This window comes from Rhinolophus sinicus, linkage group LG03 (assembly GCF_036562045.2).
Source record: "Rhinolophus sinicus isolate RSC01 linkage group LG03, ASM3656204v1, whole genome shotgun sequence".
Classification (NCBI taxonomy): Eukaryota; Metazoa; Chordata; class Mammalia; order Chiroptera; family Rhinolophidae; genus Rhinolophus; species Rhinolophus sinicus.
In genome coordinates this window covers 43,720,280-43,745,395 of record NC_133753.1, presented here as the reverse complement: position 1 = coordinate 43,745,395, position 25,116 = coordinate 43,720,280, and the positions used below count along the sequence as shown (strand labels likewise).

General features: G+C 37.2%; 1 protein-coding gene across 11 annotated transcripts in view; it reads left to right on the top strand.

Moving 5' to 3' along the window:
• Positions 1-25,116, top strand: part of MAP2K5 (mitogen-activated protein kinase kinase 5) — a 228,634-nt gene that overhangs the window by 34,422 nt on the left and 169,096 nt on the right. For all 11 annotated transcript variants that reach the window (XR_012494695.1, XR_002136832.2, XR_012494694.1 and 8 more), the window contains exons 5-8: positions 3,070-3,110; positions 4,089-4,156; positions 11,874-11,922; positions 18,847-18,911. Coding sequence is in view for 8 of the 11 variants with exons in the window: in XM_019725621.2 (XP_019581180.1) it covers positions 3,070-3,110; positions 4,089-4,156; positions 11,874-11,922; positions 18,847-18,911 (223 nt within the window). In the remaining 3 variants the exon portion in view is untranslated. The remainder of the gene's footprint in view (positions 1-3,069; positions 3,111-4,088; positions 4,157-11,873; positions 11,923-18,846; positions 18,912-25,116) is intronic.

Genomic DNA, 25,116 nt, shown 5'->3' with positions numbered 1-25,116 from the left:
AATATGATTATTCAACTGTGTAGAAACAGTCCCTCAAAATTTGAATAGTGGAAGAAAAAACAGTTTAGTATAAACCATTAAGTCTTTCACTCGTTATACACTGCCCCAGTTGAAATCCATGTTTTCTATCTGATGGAACAGATAAGGAAATTATCTACGTAACTCTTCTAGAAATAATTGAAATAATTCAAATTTAAAGTTACCTTTGTTAACAGATACTGTACAAATAATCATGGTATGGGTTTTCCAATTAAACATTCTAGACTTTCATTACTTGTAACTCTCTGAAGTTTGAATGGCTCAATTAACTAGTAGACTATTATTTGTACTGATAGAGTCTCCAAAGGCACTGGCTCGGCCAGCCCACGAGAAGATCTGGGTTCAAAAGTAATTTAGGCAATGGGATTGGGAGTGCTCAGTACGTTGTAATAATAACTTATTAAAGAGCTAAGCAAATAAAATCGAGCCATTGATAGTGTGTCTGAAACAAGGATTACGATTAATTCTGTTGCACCCGAAAACTGAAAACTAAAACAGAAAAAAAAGAAAAGGAAAAAGAGATGTTGCTATTTCTGTGTATTAGGCCAATAACAAGGATGAAAATTGTTTCTTAATATTTTCAATGACTGGAGAATTTGGTCAAGTGTCAAAATTGTTCCCCAAGGAATATTTATTCACCAGCTAAAAATTTCCATTCGTTGTTTCCCTACTTAATGACATCATAACTCTGTTGTAGCAAATCCTAATGTAGTATCCTGGAAAATTATAGTGCCCATGCTGTGGGCCTTTGTTTTTTTACTTCTTTTCCTCAAAAATCCTTTCAAGTTTTGTTTGTTTTCTTTTGAGAACAGTCCCTGTACCATCACTGTCCATACCATTGTGTTCCCTTCCATGATGATAACAACCATTTTTAGACATCTGCTCTGTTCAGGCACCAATACTGCTTTCAATGCTATCATTTCTAATTCTCCCAGTAGTTTGGCCTAGTTTGCTACTGTTGCTTTCATTGTATAGATGAGAATATCGAGGTTCAGAGAGGTTAAGTAACTTCAGAGTCACACAGCTTGTAAGTGGTTAATACGCCCTTTGTAAGAATTTTGTTTAAATTATAATTTGCTTAAAGTAAAAGGGCATATAAGTTAAAACATTAGTGGACTGTGCATGGGGATAGTTTGGGCGGGTCGGTACGAGTATGGGAAAGAGTGTAATGTAGGAAGAAGATATTTGAAAGGAGAAAATAAATGAAATGTGAGTGTCACATGTAGTTCGAGCACAGAACCTATTAGGCGCCAATAAATTGTTAAATAAAATTCTTCCAAACCAAATTAAAATTTTTTAAACTATGAGACTCAGTCTCCCTAGTATTTTTGCATGTTTTTGTACAATTATTTTTAGTTTTGGTAGTTTTTTGCTTACTTATCTACATCAGATATATGTAAGTGAGACTATGCAAACTTGTACAGTCTACCTAGTTGGTCTACCTAGTTGGTTAGAGGCTCTCAGACCTTAGATTCTGTGGCAGGCCCCATGTTAAAAAGAATCTCTAGACTAAACAAATGAGAAAGACAGGAAAAAACTATTCTCCTCTAACATCAGATGTTCTTCTCATTCCAAGTAGGACAGTTGCCTTAGATGATAACTCCCAGCTCATGGCGAAGTCCTCTCTGTTGTTAAAAGATATGTTAACACGTATGAAAATTTACTGGCTTTATTGTAACTTCTGACTCCAGAATTTTAGGAAATATGTGGTTACTAGGTTTTTTAATACTGTTTAGGTTTTTAATCATAAAGGTTTGAGAAGTCAGTTGAGGAATGATGCAAATGTTAAGGTAAGAGATAAGCGTTGATGCTAGTTTCTAATTTCTTGGTTAGTCACTTTCTTATTAAATGAAGTTTATGAATGTACTGGGTATGTCAGTGGAAATACTCTGAAATGTCTTAGGAAGTATTAATAGTCCCTCAAGGATCAGGTATCAAGTGTATGTGACTGTTGTTTTGTTCAAAAAGATAATTTCCATTTTAAAGAAAGAAGATTTGGAATCTTGATTTTAATGTATTTTAGGAAAACAAATAAAAACCCTTTATTACGGGTTAGATATATTTTTCTAGGAAAATAACAATAAATTTGAGTATACCTGAAATACACAAAATTAAAGCAACTGATGTGTTTTGTAATTATTACTCACATCTTATTGTTATTAAACAGCTCTATTTCTTGTTGTCAGAAACAGAGGAAAAATACATGTACATCTGAGAGAGGTGCAAAAAAAATATCAAATTCATCCCTCCCCAAACAATCAATCAAAATTGACGGCCCCTTAACATGTAATATGTAGGGCACTGTAGTTTTCAAATGGAAGCAGCATACAACATGGGCAGGAAGCTTTTGTGTTTTTAACATTTGATGAAGAAGCATTTGCTGAATTGGAAAAATACTAACCTCTAACTCACGATGGTGTCAGGAAATTAATATTATTTTCCCTGGCATTGCTTTATCGTTAGACTTAAATATTAGCAGAGGTTAAGATTTGCAAGAAATGTGATAAAATTAGTGATACCTCTGTATTTTAATAAATTTGAATGCTTATTGCTGTGCGAACTAGTACTATTAAAACTTGAATATTCATTCCATTTTAGAATCTCTAACAGTATTTTTGGTGTTAAAAGACCCTTCTCCCACTTTCCCACCCCTCAAAAAACCTAGCTATTTTCAAAGTAGTTTAAGTGATAGCAGGTACACAATGTGATAGAATGAGGAAAGATTGCAGAAATCTGAATTATGAAAGGAATCTAATCATTTTAGCTTATTTAACTTGATTTTTATATGTTTTAAGCAGAAATTGGAATTTATATGAGGTGGTGTCAGAAAGCTCTTTGCATTTATAAATGCTCACTCCTGCAAGTTAAAACCCTGGTTCATAATTCCCACTTTGGGTCTTGGGAGCCACTTTTCAATCATTTCTCTCTGCTAATTTTGGTGTCACCCTCATTTCTTTTTAAACGATTCATTTTGAGCAAATTTGTAAATGGCCCTGATGTGTTCTACAATTTAGTCAATTACTGTTTCAGCCTGCAAGCCTCCTGGGGAACGGAACATACATGGCCTGAAGGTACGAATTTCAATAATTGTTTCAGTAAAGTTAGATAGATTTGTAATGCTGTGTTCCACTTATTGAAATGTCAAATAAAACTGCACTTTCTCAAGCTCTGACAAGCCATCCTTTTTTTTTTTCTTTTTGGCTTTTTTAAAAATGGGAGGTGGAGGGGGATTCATCTGTAGTATTTGCTCAATATGTGTATATATTTGGATACAGGGGTTTTGGTGCTGTGTATTTTATTATTTGGAATTTTTTTGTTTGTTTCTTCAGGATGATCCTGGCTACTGGTCTCCACAAAGATTTATTTGAGTGAAAATACAGACTTCATTTCATTGATTAATTAAACACATAAGCATATTGCACACAGAATACCGCCCTCTTCTTTTGACATATTTATGCTAGAAACATATATCTATTTAATGTCTTTTCATTGTTCTGTGCATTTTGAATTCTAGATTCCTGCTTAAGGCTTTACATTTGAAAGAAAAGCTGGCTATTACATTAGATTCAAGCATTTTATAATTAATTACTTGGACCTCATTTTTCAGTGAATAAGAAATATTCTATCGTGTTCTGCTTGGTTTTAGAGCTGGAAGGATATGACAACTTGAGGTTTACCACTAATCCCTTAGCGTATTTTTAATGTACTTTTTTGAATATATCATTTTTGTGTATACAACAAAATAGTGAATTAAATTTTTTCTTTAGAATGGAATTCAATTCTAGGCAATGAATTGAAAAATTTCCCTATTTATATCTCATTTTTCTCAGCACTGTTTGTTTAAGTATTTGAATAATGACAGTAATAGTGTTATATAATAAACAGGTTGTATAGTTCTATAACCTATATACTGAATAGACTCCAACCGTGGGTCTAACAACAAGCTAATTAACCTTCATAGTGAAATGAGAAATTTGTGGCAAATTATAGGTTAATTAGAACTGTGTCCTCAGAACACAAGACTGATCAAGATTCTTCTTTATTTTTAGGTGAATACCCGGGCCGGACCCTCTCAACACAGCAGCCCTGCAGCCTCAGATTCACTTCCAAGCAATAGGTGAGAGCAATTGAAGTGCCCAAAGCATGATTATCTACAAAGTTGGGGGTAGGGAAGAAGCATGTGGGATGACACCTCTTTTCTGTTAGACCAAAAAAATGTGTATGTGGTAAGAAGAAATTGGACCACTTAGGTAACCCTAGCTATGTATCGACTGAAGAGAAAGAACCTCATAGCGAAAGATCAAATTCGACATGTTAAGGTATTAATTTTGGTTTGTGGAGTGGTTTTCCTACAGTCTCCAAATTATACAAAAACGTCAGTGCCTTTGATTATTTCAGGCCTTGATAATCTGGTTTGTAGATTGTTGAATGCTAATTTTTTTCTTGCTTGTCCATCTACTGACATCTTGACCAAAAAGAGGCAAAGAAAGAGTAAAGTGGTAAAATTTCAATTGACCAAGCTATGTTGCCTATTTTTGTATCTTTGGTTTCATAAGAGACTGAAGCTATTTAGAAGGAAAATAATTTTCATTCATTCATGCTAATGTTGCCACACACTGGGGCAGGTACTAGAGACTTGAATCTTTTCAAAGTGTTTTTCTGACAGGCTTGAGAACTTACTCCCAAACTCTCAAGGTGCTCAAGTAGAAGGGGCGACTTGCTTAAGCTAATAGAATTCTAGGTCACCTTGATTATACATTCCATTATTAAGCTAGAAAACATCATGTTACTGTACAAGCATACTTCAGGGATATTGCGGGTTCCATTCCAGACCACCCCAATAAAGCAAGTATCGCAATAAAGAGAGTCATACAAATTTCTTGGTGTCCCAGTGCATATAAAAGTTATGTTTACACTATAGTATAGTCAAGTCTTAAGTGTGCAATAGCATTGTGCCTCACAAAATACATACCTTAATTAAAAACTATTGCTAAAAATGCTAACCGTCATCTGAGCCTTCAGCGAGTCATAATCTTTTTGCTGGTGGAAGGTCTTGCCTCCATGTTGATGGCTGCTGACTGATCAAGGTGGTGCGTGCTAACAGTTGGAGTGGCTGTGACGATTTCTTCAAATAAGACAACAATGAAGTGTGCTGCATCGATTTACTTTTCCTCTCCTGGGTGATTTCTCTGTTGGATAGCTGTTTGATAGCATTTTATTCACAATAGAACTTTCAAAATTTGAATCAATCCTATCAAATCCTGCCACTGCTTTATCATCTGAGTTTGTGTAGTATTCTGCATCCTTTGTTGTCATTTTAACAGTCTTCATATCATCTTCACCAGGAGTAGATTCCGTCTCAAGAAACCACTTGCTTTGCTCATTCATAAGAAGCAACTCCTCATCCATTAACGTTTTTTTCATGAGATTATAGCAATTCGGTCACATCTTCAGGCTCCACTTCTAATGCTAGTTCACTTGCTATTTCCACCACATCTGCAGTTACTTCCTCCACTGAACCCCTAAAAGTCACCCATGAGGGTTGATTTCACCTTCTTCCAAATTCCTGTTAATGTTGATATTTGACCTCTTCCCATGAATCATGAATGTTCTTAATGGCATCTACAATGGTGAATTCTTTCCAGAAGGTTTTTAATTTACTTTCCCTAGATCCATCAGAGGAGTCACTATCTGTGGCAGCTATAGCCTTACAAAATGTAGTTCTTACATAATAAGACTTAAATTACTCCTTGGTCCCTAGGCTACAGAGTGGATGTTGGGTTAGCATGCCTGAAAACCACAATTTCATTGTACATGTTTATCAGAGCTGTTGGTTAACCAGGAGCATTGTCAATGAGCAGTAATATTTGGAAATAAATCTTTTTTTCTGAGTAGTAGGTCTCAACAGTGGGCTTAAAATATTCAGTAAACTATGTTGTAAACACATGTGCTATTACTCAAGCTTTGTTGCACTTATGAAGCAGAAGCAGAGTTGATTTAGCATAATTCTTAAGGCACGAGGATTTTCAGAATGGTAAATGAGCACTGGCTTCAATTTGAAGTCACCAGTTGTGTTAGCCTCTAATACGAGAGGCAGCCGATGCTTTGAATCTTTGAAGCCATGCATTGACATCCCCTCTCTAGCTAGCTCTTGAACACTTGTAGGGTTATTAATTGGCCGAACTTCAGTATTGTGTGTTGGGGAATAGGAAGGCTGGAGAAGACGAGGAGAGACGGGAATGGCTAGTCAGTAGAGCAGTCAGAACACACGCATTTATCGGTTTGCTGTCTTACATGGGCACAATTCGTGGTGCTCCAGAACAAGTTACAATAGTAGCATCAAAGACCACTGATCACAAATCACTATAACAATACAATAATAATGAAAATGTTTAAAATATTGCAAGAATTACCAAAATGTGACACAGAGACACAAAGTGAGCAAATGCTGTTGGAAAAATGGTGCTGATCGATACGCTTGACGCAGGGTTGTCACAAACCTTAAATTCGTAAAACAATAAACACAGTATTTGTGAAGTGCAATAAAGCAGAGTGCAATAAAACGAGGTATGCCTGCACTTGAAGCTGACCCTGTGAAGGTGATTGCTGTGCATGTGTGTATTCACCCTGGTGACTGAAAAGCCAGCCTCAAACCAGAAAATGCCTCTATTTTGTGCCCAGGTGTTTCTGAGAGTAGGACTGTAGCCAGTATTTGCACACAGCCCTTATCCACTAAAATGTAGTTTAGGCTTCTACTTTCCCTTCTATACCTCTTCTTCCCCTCTTAAGCCCGAATCTGGAGTCTTTTATCAAGGACTTTACTGTAGATAATTTAAAGTCTCCTTCTGACTCTCTGTACTCTCCGGTCCCCTCCCTAAAAGTCACTTCCTTGATTGCTTTATTATGGTGTCAGTATATCTATCCACCAGTTTTTCTGATGTGAACACATTACTCTTAAAGTGTGTTTCCTTTTTAAACAATTTATTCTGTGTTATAATACAGCCTGGTTAGTCACCAATGGATCATGTGTCTTGTGGTCACGAGGGGTAGGTCCTATAGTTCTCATCCAAGGGCTTGGCCCTGCCAGCCAGGGCTTATATTAATAGCTTCTCTCTTCCTGCTCGTTGAGCATGTGAGCTGTGGCCCAGCTGAGCGGAGGTACAGGGATTGAGGGGCACTTGTTACACTCATCTGCCTGAGAGAGGGCAGGGTGTTTAATTTTTACCCCTTCTTCCAGAAAAGATGTTGTTCAGACAGATTGACAGTGAGCCTTGAGGAAAAACCAGGACTTTGCCTGGTGTTTTAGGTCAAAGTTTGTTATAATATAAAGAGAGAATAGAGTTGAAAAAGATGGTAAGGCAGAGAAGAAGCAGGATCTCTTTTCAGTTCTCTCAGATTTAGTTTTAACAACATGAGTGAATTAGCTTGATTTTTTTAAGAAACTATCATTTATATTCACAGAATTCTATAAAATTTTACAGTTGGCCAGAGACTGTCTAATCTGGTCATTCTCAGCCTTTCGTTGCAGTATCTTCCCTTAGGCTGTGACAGCCTCCCAAACAGTACTGGTGGTTTGTTCCAGCAGTGATTTCCGTTAGGGGAGGAACGCAATTTGAAAAAGTCCTACAAGTGATTTTAACATGTCACCCTGGGTTGGCCATGTTCTGTGCCCCGTGTTGATCACTAATCAAAAGTACTTATTGAGTGCCTCCGCATTCGTTAGGTGTTGTCCTACGCAGTAGGAGTACAGTGCGGTCTTTGTCCTTTGGAGCTTGCTATCTAATAGGCACACAGACAAAAAAAGACCCCAGATATACAAGTAATTATACTTTATAATTAGTGTTATGAAGAAAATAAGCAGCTTTTGAAGAGAGCACACTAGGCAGGAATATGTTTACTTAGACTGGGTGCTCAGAGAAGACTCAGGGGGAGAGTGACATTCCATCTAGGCCTGAAGGACGAGCCAGAGAAGGGCATTTCAGAGGGAGGGGGGAGCATATGTGAAGGCACTGGGGTGGAAAAGGAGCTCAGCATATTTGTAAGTAGGCCAGTTTGGCTGGAGCACAGAGAGCGGTGCTGAGTTGGGGGAAGGTAGGAGAAAGGGGAGGAGAGCAATAGGAGAGAGGAGAAAAGGAGGTAGACCATGCGGGGCCTTGTGTTTGGATTTTCCTCAGCGTGTAGCTGAGCCATTAGACGACTTTCAGTGAGAGTGCCATGGCCAACTCTGTGTTTATAACAGACTACTTGCCTGTGGTGTGGAGAGTGGGAAGGTGTGGCAGTAACCTATCCTGCCCTCCCTGGATGCTTGACTCCCCGCTCCTTGCTAGATGGCCAGCCATGCTCTCCCTGAGCATCTCTCTGGCAGGGATGCACTGGGTCAGTTAAGGCAGCGCCTTCTGTTTTCAGGTAGCAAAATCTCAGTTCTTTTTCACGAGCTGAGATTTGTCTCCCTTCAGCACCCACTCATAAAGATTTGGCTTAGCAAACAGAGCTGTTCTCTCTTCTTATCCTCTTCCCTCCAAACATACTACTTCTCCTAGATTGCCTGTCTCAGTTAATTCTCCCATATCCACCCACTTGCTTACTCCAGATAACTGGCCTCCTGGGCCTCCCTCAGCTGCACATCCAGTCAGTCCCGACATTTGTAGGGTCTGCCTTCTGAATCACTCTGGAATCTGTCTGCTTTCCGGCGCTCGTGTTGCTGCAAAGGTCACTGAAGCTCTGGGTTACTGCTAACAGCGTCCCAATAGTTACCTCCCTCCGCCTTGCCCCGCTGCAGTCTCTCCTCCACACTGCAGCCAGACTCACCTTGTTCATGCTGAGTTCTGAGCCCATCGTTCCCCTTTCACTGCTTCTCACAACCTTCAGAACGGAGTGTATCCTCAACAGCAGGGGAAGAATGGCCTTTCGCATGTGGGTCCTCTGTCCCCTCCAGGCCCCTGGCCTGCCACTCCACTCCTTCTTACCCGACATTCAGGTCCACTGATGAACGTGTGGTGCCCTTAATGAGTCATGTTTCCTCTCACTACTGGGCCTTCACATCTGCTACTGCCTCTTTCCTACTTTCCTCCTTTCTAATCCCCTCTTCTGCCTTCAGTCTGGATACCTTGGTCATCTTTGAGGGACAAAGCTATTATCTTCTTCTGTAAACTATCCCTGCTTGTTACCTACTTCCCAGTCTACACCAGGTACCCCTTCTATGAATTCCCATAATCCCCCTGTGCTTGCTTTATTATAGCAGTTAACATGTTGTGTTACAATTGCCTCTGTCCCCGATAGATTCTGTGCTCTTTGAGGGCAGTGACTACAACATATTCATTGTTGAATTCCCAGTTCCCGGCATGATGCTTGGCACATAGGAGATAACGCATGAATGGATGAATTAACTAACTAATTTATATTCCCTTGAAGTCTTGTCTCTGGATTAACTTCGCCCAACTCATTCAACTTTTCTGATGCAACATCATTTCTAGTCCTGTCACCCTTTTGCTCTTCTTTGGATGTCTCAGTGTCCTTCTTAAAGTGTCATACCCAGGTTACAATTGTGTCACATTTAAATTTTAGAAGGTTTTAAAAGTGATTTTTGGATAGCTCAAGTCACTGTGAGGAGGTAAACAAAATATTGAGTAAACTGGGGCACAAAGAAAGTGCCAAGATATATAGATGTATTTATTTACTAGACCAAGTTGGTAGCAAGATAGTGGCCTAATGAATAAAATAAATCAGCTTTTTCCTCTGTTACTCTCAAAGCATGAGGTCTTTGCTGTAGGTAGATGACTGTTTATTAAACTGACCGCATAGTATTCCTAGGCCATAATTACTGAATTCAAGTTCCAATGCCAAGGCAAGGCCTTTTCTAAACATCTTGCCTTTCTCTTTCTGTAAAATAAGGATGATTAAACTTTCCATCTATCTACCTCTGGTGTTAGAAGATTGATGAAGCTCTATTAAGGAATCACGTTTTGTTTCTTGGATGAAAGGTGTTTTGTAAATGCAATGAATCAAAATGTTATTATTTCAAGTTGTATGACATGATAGAATATCTGTTGAGAAACATTGCCTGGGCATTGTTTGGTTATTTCTGTTTTTACAATAATTGCAAACTATTAAATTGGGTGTCATCTGTGGCAATAGAAGGATCTAAATGTTTCTCAGGAAAAAAAAGTGTGTATTAAGAGAAATAGACTTTGAACAAGGTCTGTACCTTAGTTTCCTTTATAAATTAGAAATAACTATGAGGATTAAATCAGGATAACACGTAGCAGCATTTAGCACTGTGCCTGGCATGTGGTCATCACTCAATAAATGGTAGCTGCTATTGGTTTGCTTTTTAACTGGACTGATTTTAAGCAGGTGTTTATTTTTTGGTGTATGTTTCAGCTTTAGTCCCATTCTATAAAATTCTTAACTGCCACTTCAGTGCATGTATTCTTAGACTTGGGAGGACATTATTAAAGTTTAGAACACTTGGTTGAGGACATGTTTTATAAAATCTGGGGAAAGTTGGTACTAAGGCTCCATAGTCTGCATTTGGCCATACATGCATATGAATTTTAGGACATATTTAGAAAAAAAAAGAATAATTATAACTTGGAAAGGTGAGTGTGGTCAAACTTGAAGTCTGAGATTTTCTCAAATATAACTTATTAAATGAGTGTGTGTGTGTGTGTGTGTGTGTGTGTGTGTGTGTCTGTTACCGCCATATAATAACCAGAACAACGACCACCATTGTTCAGACACTTAACACATGCCAAGGCACTGGGCTAGGTTCAAGGGTGGGAAGAGAATGGAATATGTAGATAGGTAAAATGTGGTCTGCGTTGTCAGGGAGCTTCCAGTCTCAGGGAGGGTGTGATGGAATGAAAGACATCTACGCAGATGAGTAATGCAGGGAAGAGAGTTAATTTGGTAGATGGGTAGAGTGTCAGAGTAGATAAAGAATACAGCTAACAAGCTTTAAATTTCAAATTGGACATTGATGGGAGAAGGTACCGTTTTATACGCCCCACTACTAACTGGACAGAAGTATACAGGTGTAACTGATTGTAAAGCTAGAAGGACTTCAGAGCGTCCCTGGGCCATGAATGTTTGCATAGTCATATATGTCCAGAAAAGAACATTTTCATATTCCTTAAATAACTCTGGAAGCTGTGTCTCATACCTACAGGCGAGGGAAGAGAAAGCAGCTGCAATTTATTTAACTCCTACTATGTGCAAGATACATAGTAGCCCTATAAAAAGCTAGGGTTTTTTGTAATATTTAATTTTCTTGGTTGCCTTATAAAGTTGATATTTTCCACATTTTATAGAAAGAGGAAATCGTGGTTCAGAGAGTATGGTTAGTAACTTGTCCCAGAGCTCATGGCTAGTGAGTACCAGGATTTATTTCTCCTACACATCTGCTTCCCAGGAAGCTGAATTGTAACTCTTCACTCTAGTAAAAGATCAGGATTTTTTTTTAATCTCTTGAAGTTTTGTAATCTTCGTTTGCTGTGAACGTTCTAAGAGTGCATTGTTAAGTGCTTTGCATTTAGTAGATGAAGAGTCCACATAAACTAGCCCCTGAGAGGTTACCCAAAGGCAGCAGAACTAACGGCCCAAAAAAGTCACTGAAGTAGTCCATGCAATAAATTATTAATGGAGTTTTAGTCTCTTTATTAATACCTTTGCCATTTGGCCAGTTACTTTTGAAAAAATATTATACAGGGAGAAGGATGTAAAGAATGTCGTTCACGTCTATACCTAAAATAAAGCTGTGTTTTAGTCTGGGATTTTCAGTGGTGTTCAAAGGTGTCGATGATCTTGTCATTAAAAACTATGTCTTCCCTTTTCAGCTTGAAGAAGTCTTCTGCGGAACTGAAAAAAATATTGGCCAATGGCCAGGTAGGTGTCACTGCATATTGATATTTCTGATAGTAGTAACTTATTACTGTCTAGTTTTTGTATCCATAAACTTAATAAGCAGATAAAGAGTCTGTGAATGTCTTCTTGTCATAAATGAATTACATGGCTTAATTTGATTGGCAGAACAATTTGCAGCACGTTTTTCAAACTGTGCTAATGGGTTTCACTCCCAGCAGATTGAAGTACCATGCACACACCCTGCTGCCATCTCAGTTTAAAAAAAGTTAATCAGTTCTGAACAAGTGTGTCAGCCCATGGGTTGTCGAAATGGCCCTGTATCCTGAGGTGACTGTTTCTTTCATTATCTTTGGGAAGGAAAAAAAAAAAAAACTGTTACTTTCTCACCTTAGCAGAGTTCTTTTGTCCTGAAACTAACACTGGCTTTTCAGGCAAACAGTAACAGCAGATCTTTGGCATTTAAAATTCCTGGGTTTTAGGAGCCCTGGTTTGCCTGGTTGACTGGCCATCTAAAGCTGCATGACCTAACCCAGCCAGTGAGGGACAAACGGGCCTGCAGGCCAGTTATTTCTCACTAATTTTGATTCAAGTAAATGGACACATCTGAAATAGTATAGCGCTTTTACACATACACTGGTAAATTAAGCTACCTACAGGGTCCTCGATTCCTCAATAGCAACATAAATGTGTTTTAATGTTTGTTATAGAGGAAGCCCTTTGATAACCTCGGAGGCAGGCGCCTGTCCATTGCGATTAAGCCTGCCTATTAGGCTCTATTGACTGAGACATCTGTGTCACTGCAAATAAAAGACTCTTATTGATTTTCTTAACTGCTGTTCACTTCCCGTCCATGTTTCGAAGGCTGAAATCTTAATTATCTCAGATGCTTATTCAGTGCCTCCACACGCTGACCTCTCCAAGCCTCATTGGCATTTCATGAATCAAGTGCTTGTAGGGGAGCATGTCAAGAAGACAAAGCTGGCTCCTCATGCTTGTCCTTTAATATCACCTGTAACTTTGTGGCCTGATAGATGTGTGTACCTTAAAATGGTGACTGTATGGTAGTGCTTCTGGAAGCCGTACTTATTTAGCACACAATCCCTTGAACACAATTAGAAGAAGTAAGTTGGTCTGGTTCTAACATCTGATCGTCATCCAGAATGTGTGAATTCTACTCCTTAAACGTTGCATATACAGCTAAGGAGAATCGGGTGCTGTACGTGTAGTCTCGATGGCCTGAGAGTTATAGATCGTATGCATCTAATGCTTTTCACTTTAAGCAGCCAAATGTTTGTTTAGATTGAGGTCCACATGTCCGCATATGTCCCCCTAGTGCCTTGTATGTGTTCAGAATCAGTATGAAACAAACCTGACTAAAAGCAGAAATAGTGAGCCTAGGATATTTATGTATGTTCAACATTAAGTTACTAATTGTAATTTATGTAATGTATGTATGTGTCATTTATGTTCTTCAGCTGGAAAATACATTTCAAAAGTGACATAAATTAAGAAGCTTTAACTACATTTGTTCAACCCAGGCAATGGAAAATAACCTGTCATACATTTCTCTTTCAAAAATGAAAAGCAGTTTATTTCTACTGCGAAAGTAAAGATTCTGAAATGTTCCTAATGTTTTGACAACAAACCTAGTACCATAAATATCTTAGTGGTCTCAGTTATGAGGTTCTCTGCAGTGGAAGATTGTCATGGCAGTGGTTTTTGACACCTAACGATATTTATTGCTTTCCCTTGGGAATATGGTACCCCCCCCCCTCCCACACACACACACACACACACATACACATTAAACAGTATGGCATTTTCTTTCTTTTAAGAATTAGCCTTTTTAAAAATATTTACTTTCATTCACAAAAACAAACAAAACAAAACAACTCTACCTTTGGAAATCTTCAAAATACTTCCTTCTACTAATTCCTCAATTCCTTGGTGCTGTAGAGTAACTAAGGAGTGAGTGAGATTACATTGCAGTGAAGGTAATGCTCGGTTGTGGGCGTCAATAAATTTCTGGACTGAACACTGACACCACTTGATATGGAAGATGTAAGTCACATTTAACGATACTTTAACACTTGAGCATAGTTTTTTGTTTTAGTGGTTTATGCTCTCAAGCATTAATAATGATTTGCCTTTCCACTGGCCTCCACTTAGATTTAATAAGGAATTCATATTAATCATTAAAAGAAAGGGACATGATTCTTCAAGATAATCAAATATTGACAGGTTAGAAATAGCTTTCTGCCTGGGTTCATTGATATAGGTTATGTGATATAAATATTTATTTCTTTTCTGTCACTCAGAGTAAATGCCACCAATTGATTCAGCATTGATATAGTGTCAACAGTTCATAAGAAACATTTGACTGGCTTGTGTTTTCCGATTAGTCTCTGCTCTATAAAGTAGGATTTACTAAATCTCTCCAATTGTCTGCTCATAGAGTGTGACTGCTTTCTGAAACCATTATTGCTTCGATTTGTGAAGCAAAGTTCTAGTGATAGGACTAGTTTCTGTCAGACCTTTACATATAAAATAAGGATTAATTGAGCATTTTTATTTTAATGATTTATAAGCGATAGATACTGATTCTTCTTAACCCAGGCAGACAATAAACAAAGAATATTTTCTTTGCTGATGTATAATTGAATTCCATTTCATTTTTCCATTAATTTCATTAATATTATATTAAATCAAGCACTTTTTTAAAAAGTTTAACATTCGGTGTTTGGAATGGAGACAGTGTTTTTTTGTTATTGCTTTATGATGGAGGATTCCTTTTTTCCAGCTTAAAAAAAATAATCAAGGTATTTTTGGCATGTTTTATTTAGAACTATAAATCAGTACCACTGATGTGTTTTCTGGATGTGTTTTTCCCACTTCATTTTTAGTGCAGTATCATCTGTTTTAACATTGGCCCTTGATTTGAAACTGATTAAAATGGTCCAATGGGTCAATTTAAAGGAATTAGTGCACAGTCACTCCAAGGATGTGTGACGTTGACCTTTGCATCTCTAAAGTTGGTTTTCCTCTTTTTATTTTTTAGATTTTGTGACAGTATTTTCTTATTCCTGGTAAATCAAGTATAAATGTACTGAGAAGTCACAGATCTAGAACTAATTCTGACCCTGCTGCATGTTTGGCTGATATTTTGAGAACTTCAGATGCCTTTAGAAAAACTTTTTAAGTTTAGCGGGGGGAAAGGAAGAGGAAGAAAAATAGGTATTCTCCTGTAAAATTAGCTTTAAAAACTGTACTATCACCAGTATATAAAATCTTAGATTCTTATGGTTCATGTTAGGTCCCATACGAAGACCAAAGCATAAATGAGACTGTGTATGTAAGTCTAAACTACATGACACCCTCCTCTACCCACACAAACACACCCTTTCCGCCCTGGGTTGTCATGTCTACATTTCTTTCACAGCCCTTGCCTCTCTTTCAGCAGGAGCAGAGCCAATACCAGTCATTTCTCCCAGGTCATTTGCCGTCTTGGCAGTTGACACATAATTGTAACTCTCATGGCCTTTTCTTTCTCCATCCTCACATCGGTTATTCTGCCTTTTATTTGTTCTTTTTTAGTCAAAATAAGGCAACTGAGTTATATTTAAATTTTATTTAACTTTATTGAATAAAAACTTTATTTCACTTCTTTTTTATATAGAAAGCTATGTGATTTTAAAAACAGGTCCCTTCTTAAAAGCAAATACCATAGCTAATGAAATTGCTTTTGACTTGTGAGTGCCCTTCAGTTGATTGCTTTTCTTCCTGTGAGCCAGCGACCAGGGATAGAGAGGACGTTCCTCCGTACTTACACGTGAGGTCAGCTGCTAAGATAGCGGATACTGAAAGATGAGTTCTAGCCTTGACGAGTTGTTGTTGACAAGTTATATGACCTAAGTGAGTTGAGCTTAAGATGCTGTGAAATTCAGTGATTTTTTATGATACCCGATTCTAACTATAATAATTAAATGTTGTACTCTGGCTCTCAACCCCACTTTTGTATCAGAAGGAGCACTCTTCCTGTGTTTTTTTTTGAGAAGTTGGATTAATATGCTTATTTAAACTAAGAAGGCAAACATGTTATTAACTGTTTGTGGTTCCCCTTAATGATTTTCTTCATAGTTGAGATCAATTAAAGTAACACATTTTGATCAGAGATATGAAATTCTGAAAATTTTGTAATCAATTCATGAGGTCAGCTCTAATAGTTTTCTTTGTAAAACTTCGTTTACGTGAATATTTGTATATCATATAAATATTAGAAAATTCAAATAAGAAAAAGAATCTTGCATTTTTAAATATCAAAATCAGTAAGTTCATATGCCAGGAAAAGGTCTACAAAACTTTAAAACACCATAGAAATACTTGAACCATTTTTTTAAATGGATACTGTCTTTTTAAGGGACATGGTTCTAGAACTTGTTCTTCAAAACCATTTATCTCTATGAGACACTTACAACTTTCCTTATTATCTGAGGGATTCCAAACTTCCATCCTTGAATCTGCTCCCATAGTGCTTAGTGCATGTGTATGTGCACAGAGGCACACATGCGTGCGAGTACACACACACACACACACACACACACGCACACACCCCTGACCCAGGCAGCATTCTCTACCTTCTGACTCTTTGGATGCCTACCACTCCTGCTTAGATGGGAGTGCTGGGAATGCTGGGTGGGTGGCTGCTCCACTTCTCTTTTCAACCTAGTGGGTAGTAGACGTAAAAAGACTAGAATGTTGGGATTATAATGGTTGAAGCTGCTCAGAGACATGCCATACTTAGCCCTTTGTCTTCTCTTTCTCCAACAAAATACCACAAAGTCCAGTCCTCCCTCCAAAGTCCTAGGTCTTTCCCAGTGTATTATTGGAAGGAGTAATATCAACATGCCTTGGTGTGTATGTTTTCCTGAGAGGACACCGCTAGTCCTCTTACATGGAAGGCCCTGATGGAGTGGTGGGGGTGGAGGGCATGTGACCACAGACTGTGCCCCTCTAGAGCCCAGCTCCTATAAGCTCCATAGCTACTTCCTGCTTACTCTTACATCTCAGTGCCAGTAATTCAGAACTTGTGGACTTCAGTGAAGTAGCTGTCTCCTAAACATTTACTTTGAGGCATGATGAGGCTGCAGCTTGTTGGGCAAGTTAATGGTACAAATTAGGTTATTAGAGTCATGTTTAGACACCTAGAAAAAGGTTCGAAAGCACTTAGCCTATTTGTACTCGCCAATAGATAACTGCTACTTACGTATCTGTCCTTCATACCCATCCATCAAAGTAAACCCAATAGCAACTCTGCTAGTTTAGCATCTCAAGTTATTTTATGTGCTGCTTTTTTTCATGCTGTCTTAAAATTTATCACTTGGTCCAGAATAATGAGGTTTTCTTTTCATGCCACATCTTTTATACAGGTTAAAATATTTATTTTTTTCTGTATTAGTAATATATAGGTAGTAAAGAACAGAATTTCCCTGAATTAGGGAAATTGTTGCCAGTTTTTCTGACTTGTCTGTCATTTCTCCACTGAACCTAAATATAGTAATTAGCTAATCACAAATTGCATTAATCAGGTTGTACTACAATTAAATTGGGTGCAGAATTGGCCTTTGCACATTAATCTGTCAATATTCTGTTAGGGATTGGCAAAACAGCTTGGAAAGGAAGCTGTTTTTGTTACCTGCCCTGTATTCCTAATTATCACAGCTCTCTGAAGCTTCAACCTCAGAAATGTATAGAAGAAAAATATTTCCCTTGATAAATGAAGCCTTGCTTTATTCAATTGTTGGAAGTTTAGAGTAGAGCAAAATAGTTAAAGCTATACTATAATGGTCTGAAAGCAAACTATTTTTTTTCCAGGTGATATTGAATTAAAAACTCCATCCATTCTCTGCCCACGCAAGGCAGTACAATTCACTGGAAATTGATTTTTTTTCAGGGCTTTGTATGGCTTTCCCCAAGCTTTAGCTATATGGAAAATAACACTTTTATTGAAGCCACTTAGTGAACAAAGTTGGCAGTTAATTTTTAAGCAACTGGACCAGTGTGTAGAAAATTACTGAATGCATCAAATATAATCTAACTAGTCTTAAAGTCATTTGATAAATAATTATTTAGGGAGTTCTTTAAAACTCTAAAACATTATTTTGAGGACACTAAAATCACTACTATTCACGATACAAATGAGAGTAGTATTTGTGGTATAATAGTTTTATAGAACATGGGAAAATGCATATGCTTTTGCATGTTAGATTATGAAAATGGTTTTAAAGAATCACATGCTTATATGTTTTCCTTTCCGCATTATAATACTTGATTATATGTGCATTAAAGTGCACTGATTTGGTACTTTTCTATCAGCATAGTGTGATTTCTACCCAGTTGTTGCTGTATACTGACTTATCATTTCCAAAGAAAAGCTGTATCTACTCTAGGAAAATCAGTAACATTATTCAGTTTGTTTAATGTTAATTATAGGGTCACCTGAGGAGGTTTCAGGGGCTGATTTATTTACAAATCATGAATTAGATTACTGGGTGTGTGCCTGTGTGCATGTGTTGTCTTCCCAAGTTTGCCTTTGGTTCCGTGCAGTGCTGTTTGGCATTGGTTATATGCAGTACTGGAGACTGTGTTCTTATCGGTATCTCTGACCTGACCCTTTTGAGCTATGTTATATCATTCCATTTTGACACCTTTTATCAAACTTTAATGAAATGACCCAGGCAAACAAATTGTCATTAAACTTTCCATCACTTTGTCCCTTGGTATCGTCTTTTATAAATTGGACAGCAAATGTTGTATTGATCTTCTCGTTCTTGCAGCTGAACTTGAAATGACCCAGACTGCGTGTTGTTTATGGCCCAGAGTTGCTTTTCCTTGACATTTCCGTCCACAGCATGACACCCTTTTTGTTTTTCTTTCTTTCTTGTGGAGATGAATGAACAAGACATACGGTATCGAGACACACTTGGTCATGGCAACGGAGGCACAGTCTACAAGTGAGTAGTCAATTTTGTTTAAACTTTCTATCCACTTTTGCCACATGTGGGTAACCCAGTTCTCCATGGCAAAGATTTTTAAATGACCATCAGTGCTTAGATTTTATTTCCACATTTGACTCCAAAATTCTGCAAGGCACTTATTTCCTCAGGAATTACTTGGAAAAGTGCATTTATATAGCCTTTTTAATATTTCTGAGTCTGCATCTCTCCTGGGTGAACCGTTAACAGTCCACCATTAGCAGGTGTACCTTTAACTGGCCTGAAGTTTAATGTATTTTTTCCTTTGTTCTTTAACACCGTGATATTTTTTTTAACTTGCTAGTACCCTATGTTAGTCCCCTGCCTGTTTACAGCTATGCCCAGTGGAAGACAAACCTTATAAATACCATTGCTTTGCCCTGTGTCGACATAAGTTATTAAAAAGCCTTCTTCCTGTTGTATTTCCTTCTCTCCGCACCCTACTCCCCTGAGAGAATTTCTACACATTGATGAATATGTTAAGTTATAAAATTCCCCCAAATTCTGGTAGCAGTGATCTTACCCTAAAGGAGTGTTCATTTTCATATTAAAAAATGCTAACCATAAAAAATAGTTCTCTCGACAGGGAAGTCTTTCTCATGCAGTAGTGCAAAGTTTAAACTACATAATGTAATATCTGGTACTTAATAGTCTGCAATGGTGTATGAAAAATATTCCACTAGGAATTAAAAAATCCATACTCTGTAAGAAAGCCCTGAGGGAGTAATAAAGCTTTCCTCCAGAGAGCTGTTTTCCATACATATGCTAGCCCTGCGTCACATGATTGTGTTTTTACCTTAGATATTTTAACATTGATACGAATGTATGTTTTTAAAGGTGTAAAATAATTTATTTTCTAATTGATTACTGATGTTCTTAGAATTTTAAGTTCTAACTAAGCACATGAATACAGGTAAAAATTGCCCTATTGTCCTTTGACCACGAAGGGTCACAGCCTAAAATCCTAGAACAACCTGCACATGTAAATGCAGCCTTAGCATAGAATTAGATTTCTCTGCGTTAGACGGTCCTTCAGAGTCATCTGCTCCAGCCCCCAACCCAGGGCTTCCGTCCTCTCTGCAGGTAGAGCTAGGATGTGAGTTCTTTCTCCTGAATGTAGTTCTTTATGAACTTATGTTTGCATATTTGGATTATTTTTTCCTACAGATGACTGGGTATTGTGACTAGTAGGTCTGAATGTTAAGTCCTTCCACTGATAATTCAGAGAATTAAGTGATGACATGTTTCTTACACAGTGCCTGGGCCTTACCCTTAAAATAGTTGAGCCTAATGTGTCTACCGAGTGGGAAGCTCCTGTTGGCCTTCCCTGCATCATCCCAGCTTTCCTGCCCGTGCAGCCCCCAGTACTGTCTAAATAGCAGCTCTTCATCTTAGTCTTCTCCTCCTTACTCTCACCTGTTCTGAAGGTTTATGGGTGCAGGTGCCCTTAGAAAGGAAAGAAAAAGGAACATGTATACTCCAGTTTGCTTCTATTGAGTTCCCTAGAGAGAGCAGTTTTCAAAGCCTCAACCTCTCTTCTTAATGCTTTTATTCTGATAGCCAGATATAATAATACAGGGAAGATTTTTAGCAATTCTTTGGATTCTTTTTACTGGCTTCAAACGAAATCCAAAAACATTTCTTTAGACTCCCAACCCATTTCTTATTTGTGCTATTTCACCAAATGTTTAACTCTCAAGCATGGTTGTATTTTTTAATTGAAGGCCTATTGTGAATTTACTATTCTGTTTTATTCTAGAAGGGAGAAAACATAAGACCACCCCCTCAAAAAAAGATAATTTTTACTAGAAATAATATCCTATATGTTAAAATTCTAATCTTTTATCTTAAAACATAGGTTTATTAAAAAGGGGGGGAGATACAGTGAAGTGGAAATAACATGCCCACCCAGCAAGGAAAAATTACAACAAAATTATGTTAGTATTTTTAAAAATATTTTTAATTGTGATAAAATATATATAACATAAAATTACCATCTCAATCATGTTTAAGTCTACAGTTCAGTGGTATGAAGTATATTCACATTGTTGTGCAACTATCAACACCATCCATCTCCATAACTCTTTTCACCTTGCAAACCTGAAACCCTGTACCCATTAAATAATAACTTTCCATTTGCCTGGTTAATGTTGTTTTTAGCAAGAAGCATGGCTGGAACTTCTCCTTTTATTAGGGCCATAATATCCAAGGGAACATCATCCCACATGTCCTTAGCACAAATTCTTTAATTTGCTAGAACACTGCGGTGACATTAGCAGCTTATCCTAAGAGTTCATTTAGCTACCATTTAGGCTCAATTTGCATGTTGTAAGATTTAGTATGTTTTTGACAGTGATTTATGGAGGATGAGTGGCAGTATCATGATCATTTTAGTATTTTATTTTGCATAGTACATTTCTTATCAAAGGAAGGCATTTCATTTGTCCTATTGCCTAGGTGATTCTTAATGGGAGAGAATATGAAGATACCAAAATGCAGAACCATTTGTCATTGACCATTGGCCTTCATGTCTGCCTGGGCTCCAGTGTATGTTGTTCTTATGTCCCTGGCTTTTAGTTCAGCACAGAGAAATGGTATGATCTTCAAGAAATGAAAATCCACTTTACTAAAGTCTCTATAAAACTAAGTGTTTGATGTGTTACGATTGACTTTCTCCTACACTAACTTTACCTTAATGGTGTTGACTATAAAAATTGTGACTTTTTTTTCAAACAAAATGATTACATTACAGGCTATGCTACATAAACTAGATGAAGAAAATATTGGAAAATCCACTCATTGGTAACAAAACTGCTTAATGGGCCTATTTAATTTTTTTCTTATAAAATATAATAAAGCTAACAAATGCAAAGCAAAAATTTAATATTTTGGTCTTATTTGCTCCACTTGATGGGATGTTGTGATTTTCAAGGGATAAATTGCAATGTATGTTACTTAATAGTTGATCACATTTTCACCCCTTAACTCATGATGTTCTCCCTAATTAATGCAGTATGAAGTTCTGCACCCAGATATTTAAACCAAATGTGGATTCTGTGTGTAGTCCCCTGCTGAGCTCCTCTGTATTATGATAGTAACCTAGGCTGATCATTTTAAGTTGGTGTTTCTTGGATTACTAATTTGGATGACATGGAGCGATCGTAAAGGAAATACCTAAGACTAATGGATAGCCCAAGCCTAGAAGGAAGAATAATTTAACAAAAGGAAATGAATGCACTTTCATTATTGCTCCATTTCTCAAAGTGCTACAAGTTGCTCCCCAAAAAATTAATTCAGGAAAGATGCATGTTTTATTCTCCTCTGACAGAGTCACCTCAATTTCAAAAACTTTGAAAAAGTAGAGAACAGTTTGTGTTGTGGGTAAGCGTGGGAGCTCTGAGATTGAATCCAGCATCTGTCACTAATAGTTGTGCGACCTTGGGAAAGTTATGTAATGTCTTCTGCCTCAGTTCCACCAGCTGTAAAATTGGGATAATAATATCTGTCTCACAAAGTTGTGAGGTTAAATGACATGTTTCATAGAAAAGGCTTACCACTGTGACTGACACCAAATGTTAGCTACCAGTAATGGTAGTACTAGTAACAGAAAACTCGTTGAGCCCTGTGCTTCTTATGCTTACTTGGTCATAGTATTCTTTTTTTGAGATATACCTATAAACATCTCATAGAATTAGGCTTGTGTTGAATTAACTTTGAGAAATTCTATGTTATATTATGATGCACAGGATACTCCTGTTCTAGTCTCCAGTTGTCTCATGAATATGACTTTTTATTATATCTTATATTATCTTGCATACAATGATTTTTTTAAAGTTTTGAAGTGTTTCCTCTTTTATTGTAGTGTATGTTTTAATTACTGGTATAACATTAAGCCTGTTTTACCACTGGAGAAAGCTAGGGCTCACATTCCTCTGGCCATTCAGTGGCAAAGCCAGAACTCTTCAGGTACCTCTTCCTTTCACTGTGTGTTTTCCCCCAGGCAGTGTTATTTCTCAAGGTCAAGCAGAGTCCATTGTGTTTTCTAGTGTACCCAGCACAGTACTAGGATAGAATAGATGCCTTATTCGTGTTGGCTGAAATGAGAATGAGGCAAGTGGAGGTTTTTGTAATGCAGGTTTTAGTAGGGCTTTTTAATTGGGTCCTTCCCATATCTAGCTAGTTTTAGAACCTGAGTAGTTTAGAGGCTGCATAATTGTTTTAGAACATTAAGCAAGGAGAATAGGAATTTCTAAACTAAGGGCATATATTTGAATGATTAATTTTCTTTCAAATGTTAAAATTTTGAGTACTTAGAGTCCATTAACCCAACATACCGTGTCTCCCTGAAAATATGACCTAACCGTACCATCAGCTCTAATGCGTCTTTTGGAGCAAAAATTAATAAAATAAGACCAGGTATTACATTATACCTGGTCTTATTTTAATATAAGACTGGGTCTTATGTAATATAATACAGTGTAATATAATATAAAATATAATATAACATAACATAACATATAATACAGGGTCTTATATAGTATAACATAAGACCGGGTCTTATATTAATGTTTGCTCCAAAAGATGCATTAGAGCTGTTGGTCTGGCTAGGTCTTATTTTCAGGGAAACATGGTACTAGTTACTATCCTCTTTTCTTGTGTAATATATGATATTGGGATGAAAGTAATTAACAGCCTCAGTTACTTTGGAAACATTCTGTGATAATGAAGGCTAGTCACTCAGGTTCTTTGCTCCTTCCTCAATTTGATGAAATCACTTAAGCTTTGGGTCCAGAAATGAAGTGATATTTAACTGTTAGGACTTAAGTCATGCTACGTCAATTAGACAAGCACTTAAGCATCATCTTTTATATTATTTTTTCCTTAAAGCAGATTATTCAGACTAAGAAAAGTTGTCAGCTTTTTTGGCCGTGTATTCTCATCTCTAGATGTTTGAAAACAGTAGTGAATTCTATATCTCTAGCTGCTTCCTACAGTACAATAAGGGTCTCACTTGGATTTAGGTAATTTTCTCAGTGATATAATGGGTAGCATATATACTGCCTATGTGATGTTTTGAAAATTGGTTATATACGATTATTTAATAATTAATTTGACCTATCTAGAGACAACAAGAAGAGGGAAAGGATAATAATTCTCCAAGATGTTGGTCTCTCGTCCTTTATGTTATCGTACTTATTTTATGAAGTATTTGTTGGGCAGTAGGGTGAGGATGGTCCTTGAAGATGGTAGATGAGATTACATGAACTGTTAAGTTCTGTTCTGTCCTTGTGATACGGCTGTACAGGCTGACTAAAACATTACATTTGTGTTTTGGAGCGGGAATTAGATCAACTCATTATAGTTACATGATTTATTTCATGAAAATTAGAAGCTCTGGTGGTCAGTTGTATAAAATGGGAAAACACATTAATTGTCTTTTTAAATGCTGTTTAGTAAATAGAATATTTCAAATCATGGGATTCCTGAGGAGAAAACAATAAAAAGCGTCTTTGATGAAAATATTGGGAACCATAAAGTACCTGGAAAACTCTCACTTCTTCTTCCACCAACCTACCTGAACCAGGTGCCAAACCTAAACCGCAGTAGGTCTGACCCCAGCTTCTCTAGTAACTGTATCAAGAACCCCACACCTTTATATGTTTTCCTTGAAATGCATCTTGTAAATTAAGAGTCGTTTTTACATGGTTTTGATATTGACCCAAGAGTAAGGTGATGGTTTGATTTATTGTAACTTTAAATTTCCAATCAAATGAAGAGCCTTTTCCTTGCAGCCAAGATCTTATTTTTAACAAGCAAACAAGACATGATCTTAATGCAAAATTAAATACTTGTATATGGCTGGATGGCATTATAGTATCACATGACAAGCAAGGATATTAATATTTTCTGAAAAATCAATGAGTATTTGTCAAATAAAATTAATTATGTATGTTTCCCTCTTCTCTCAGCATTCACTGTTATAGGTTTGTTTCATACAGTAATGTGTATTGTATTGATTAGACTCTAAAGAATGAACCTGAGCTCGTGATCCTCTACACCTTTCCCACATTTGCTTCCCCCCTCCACATTTGTATAACTTCACACATGCTCATATCCATTATGGCAATGATGGATTATTGGCATTCAACCAACATGACAGGATGTCACAGGTCGCTGAGCAGAG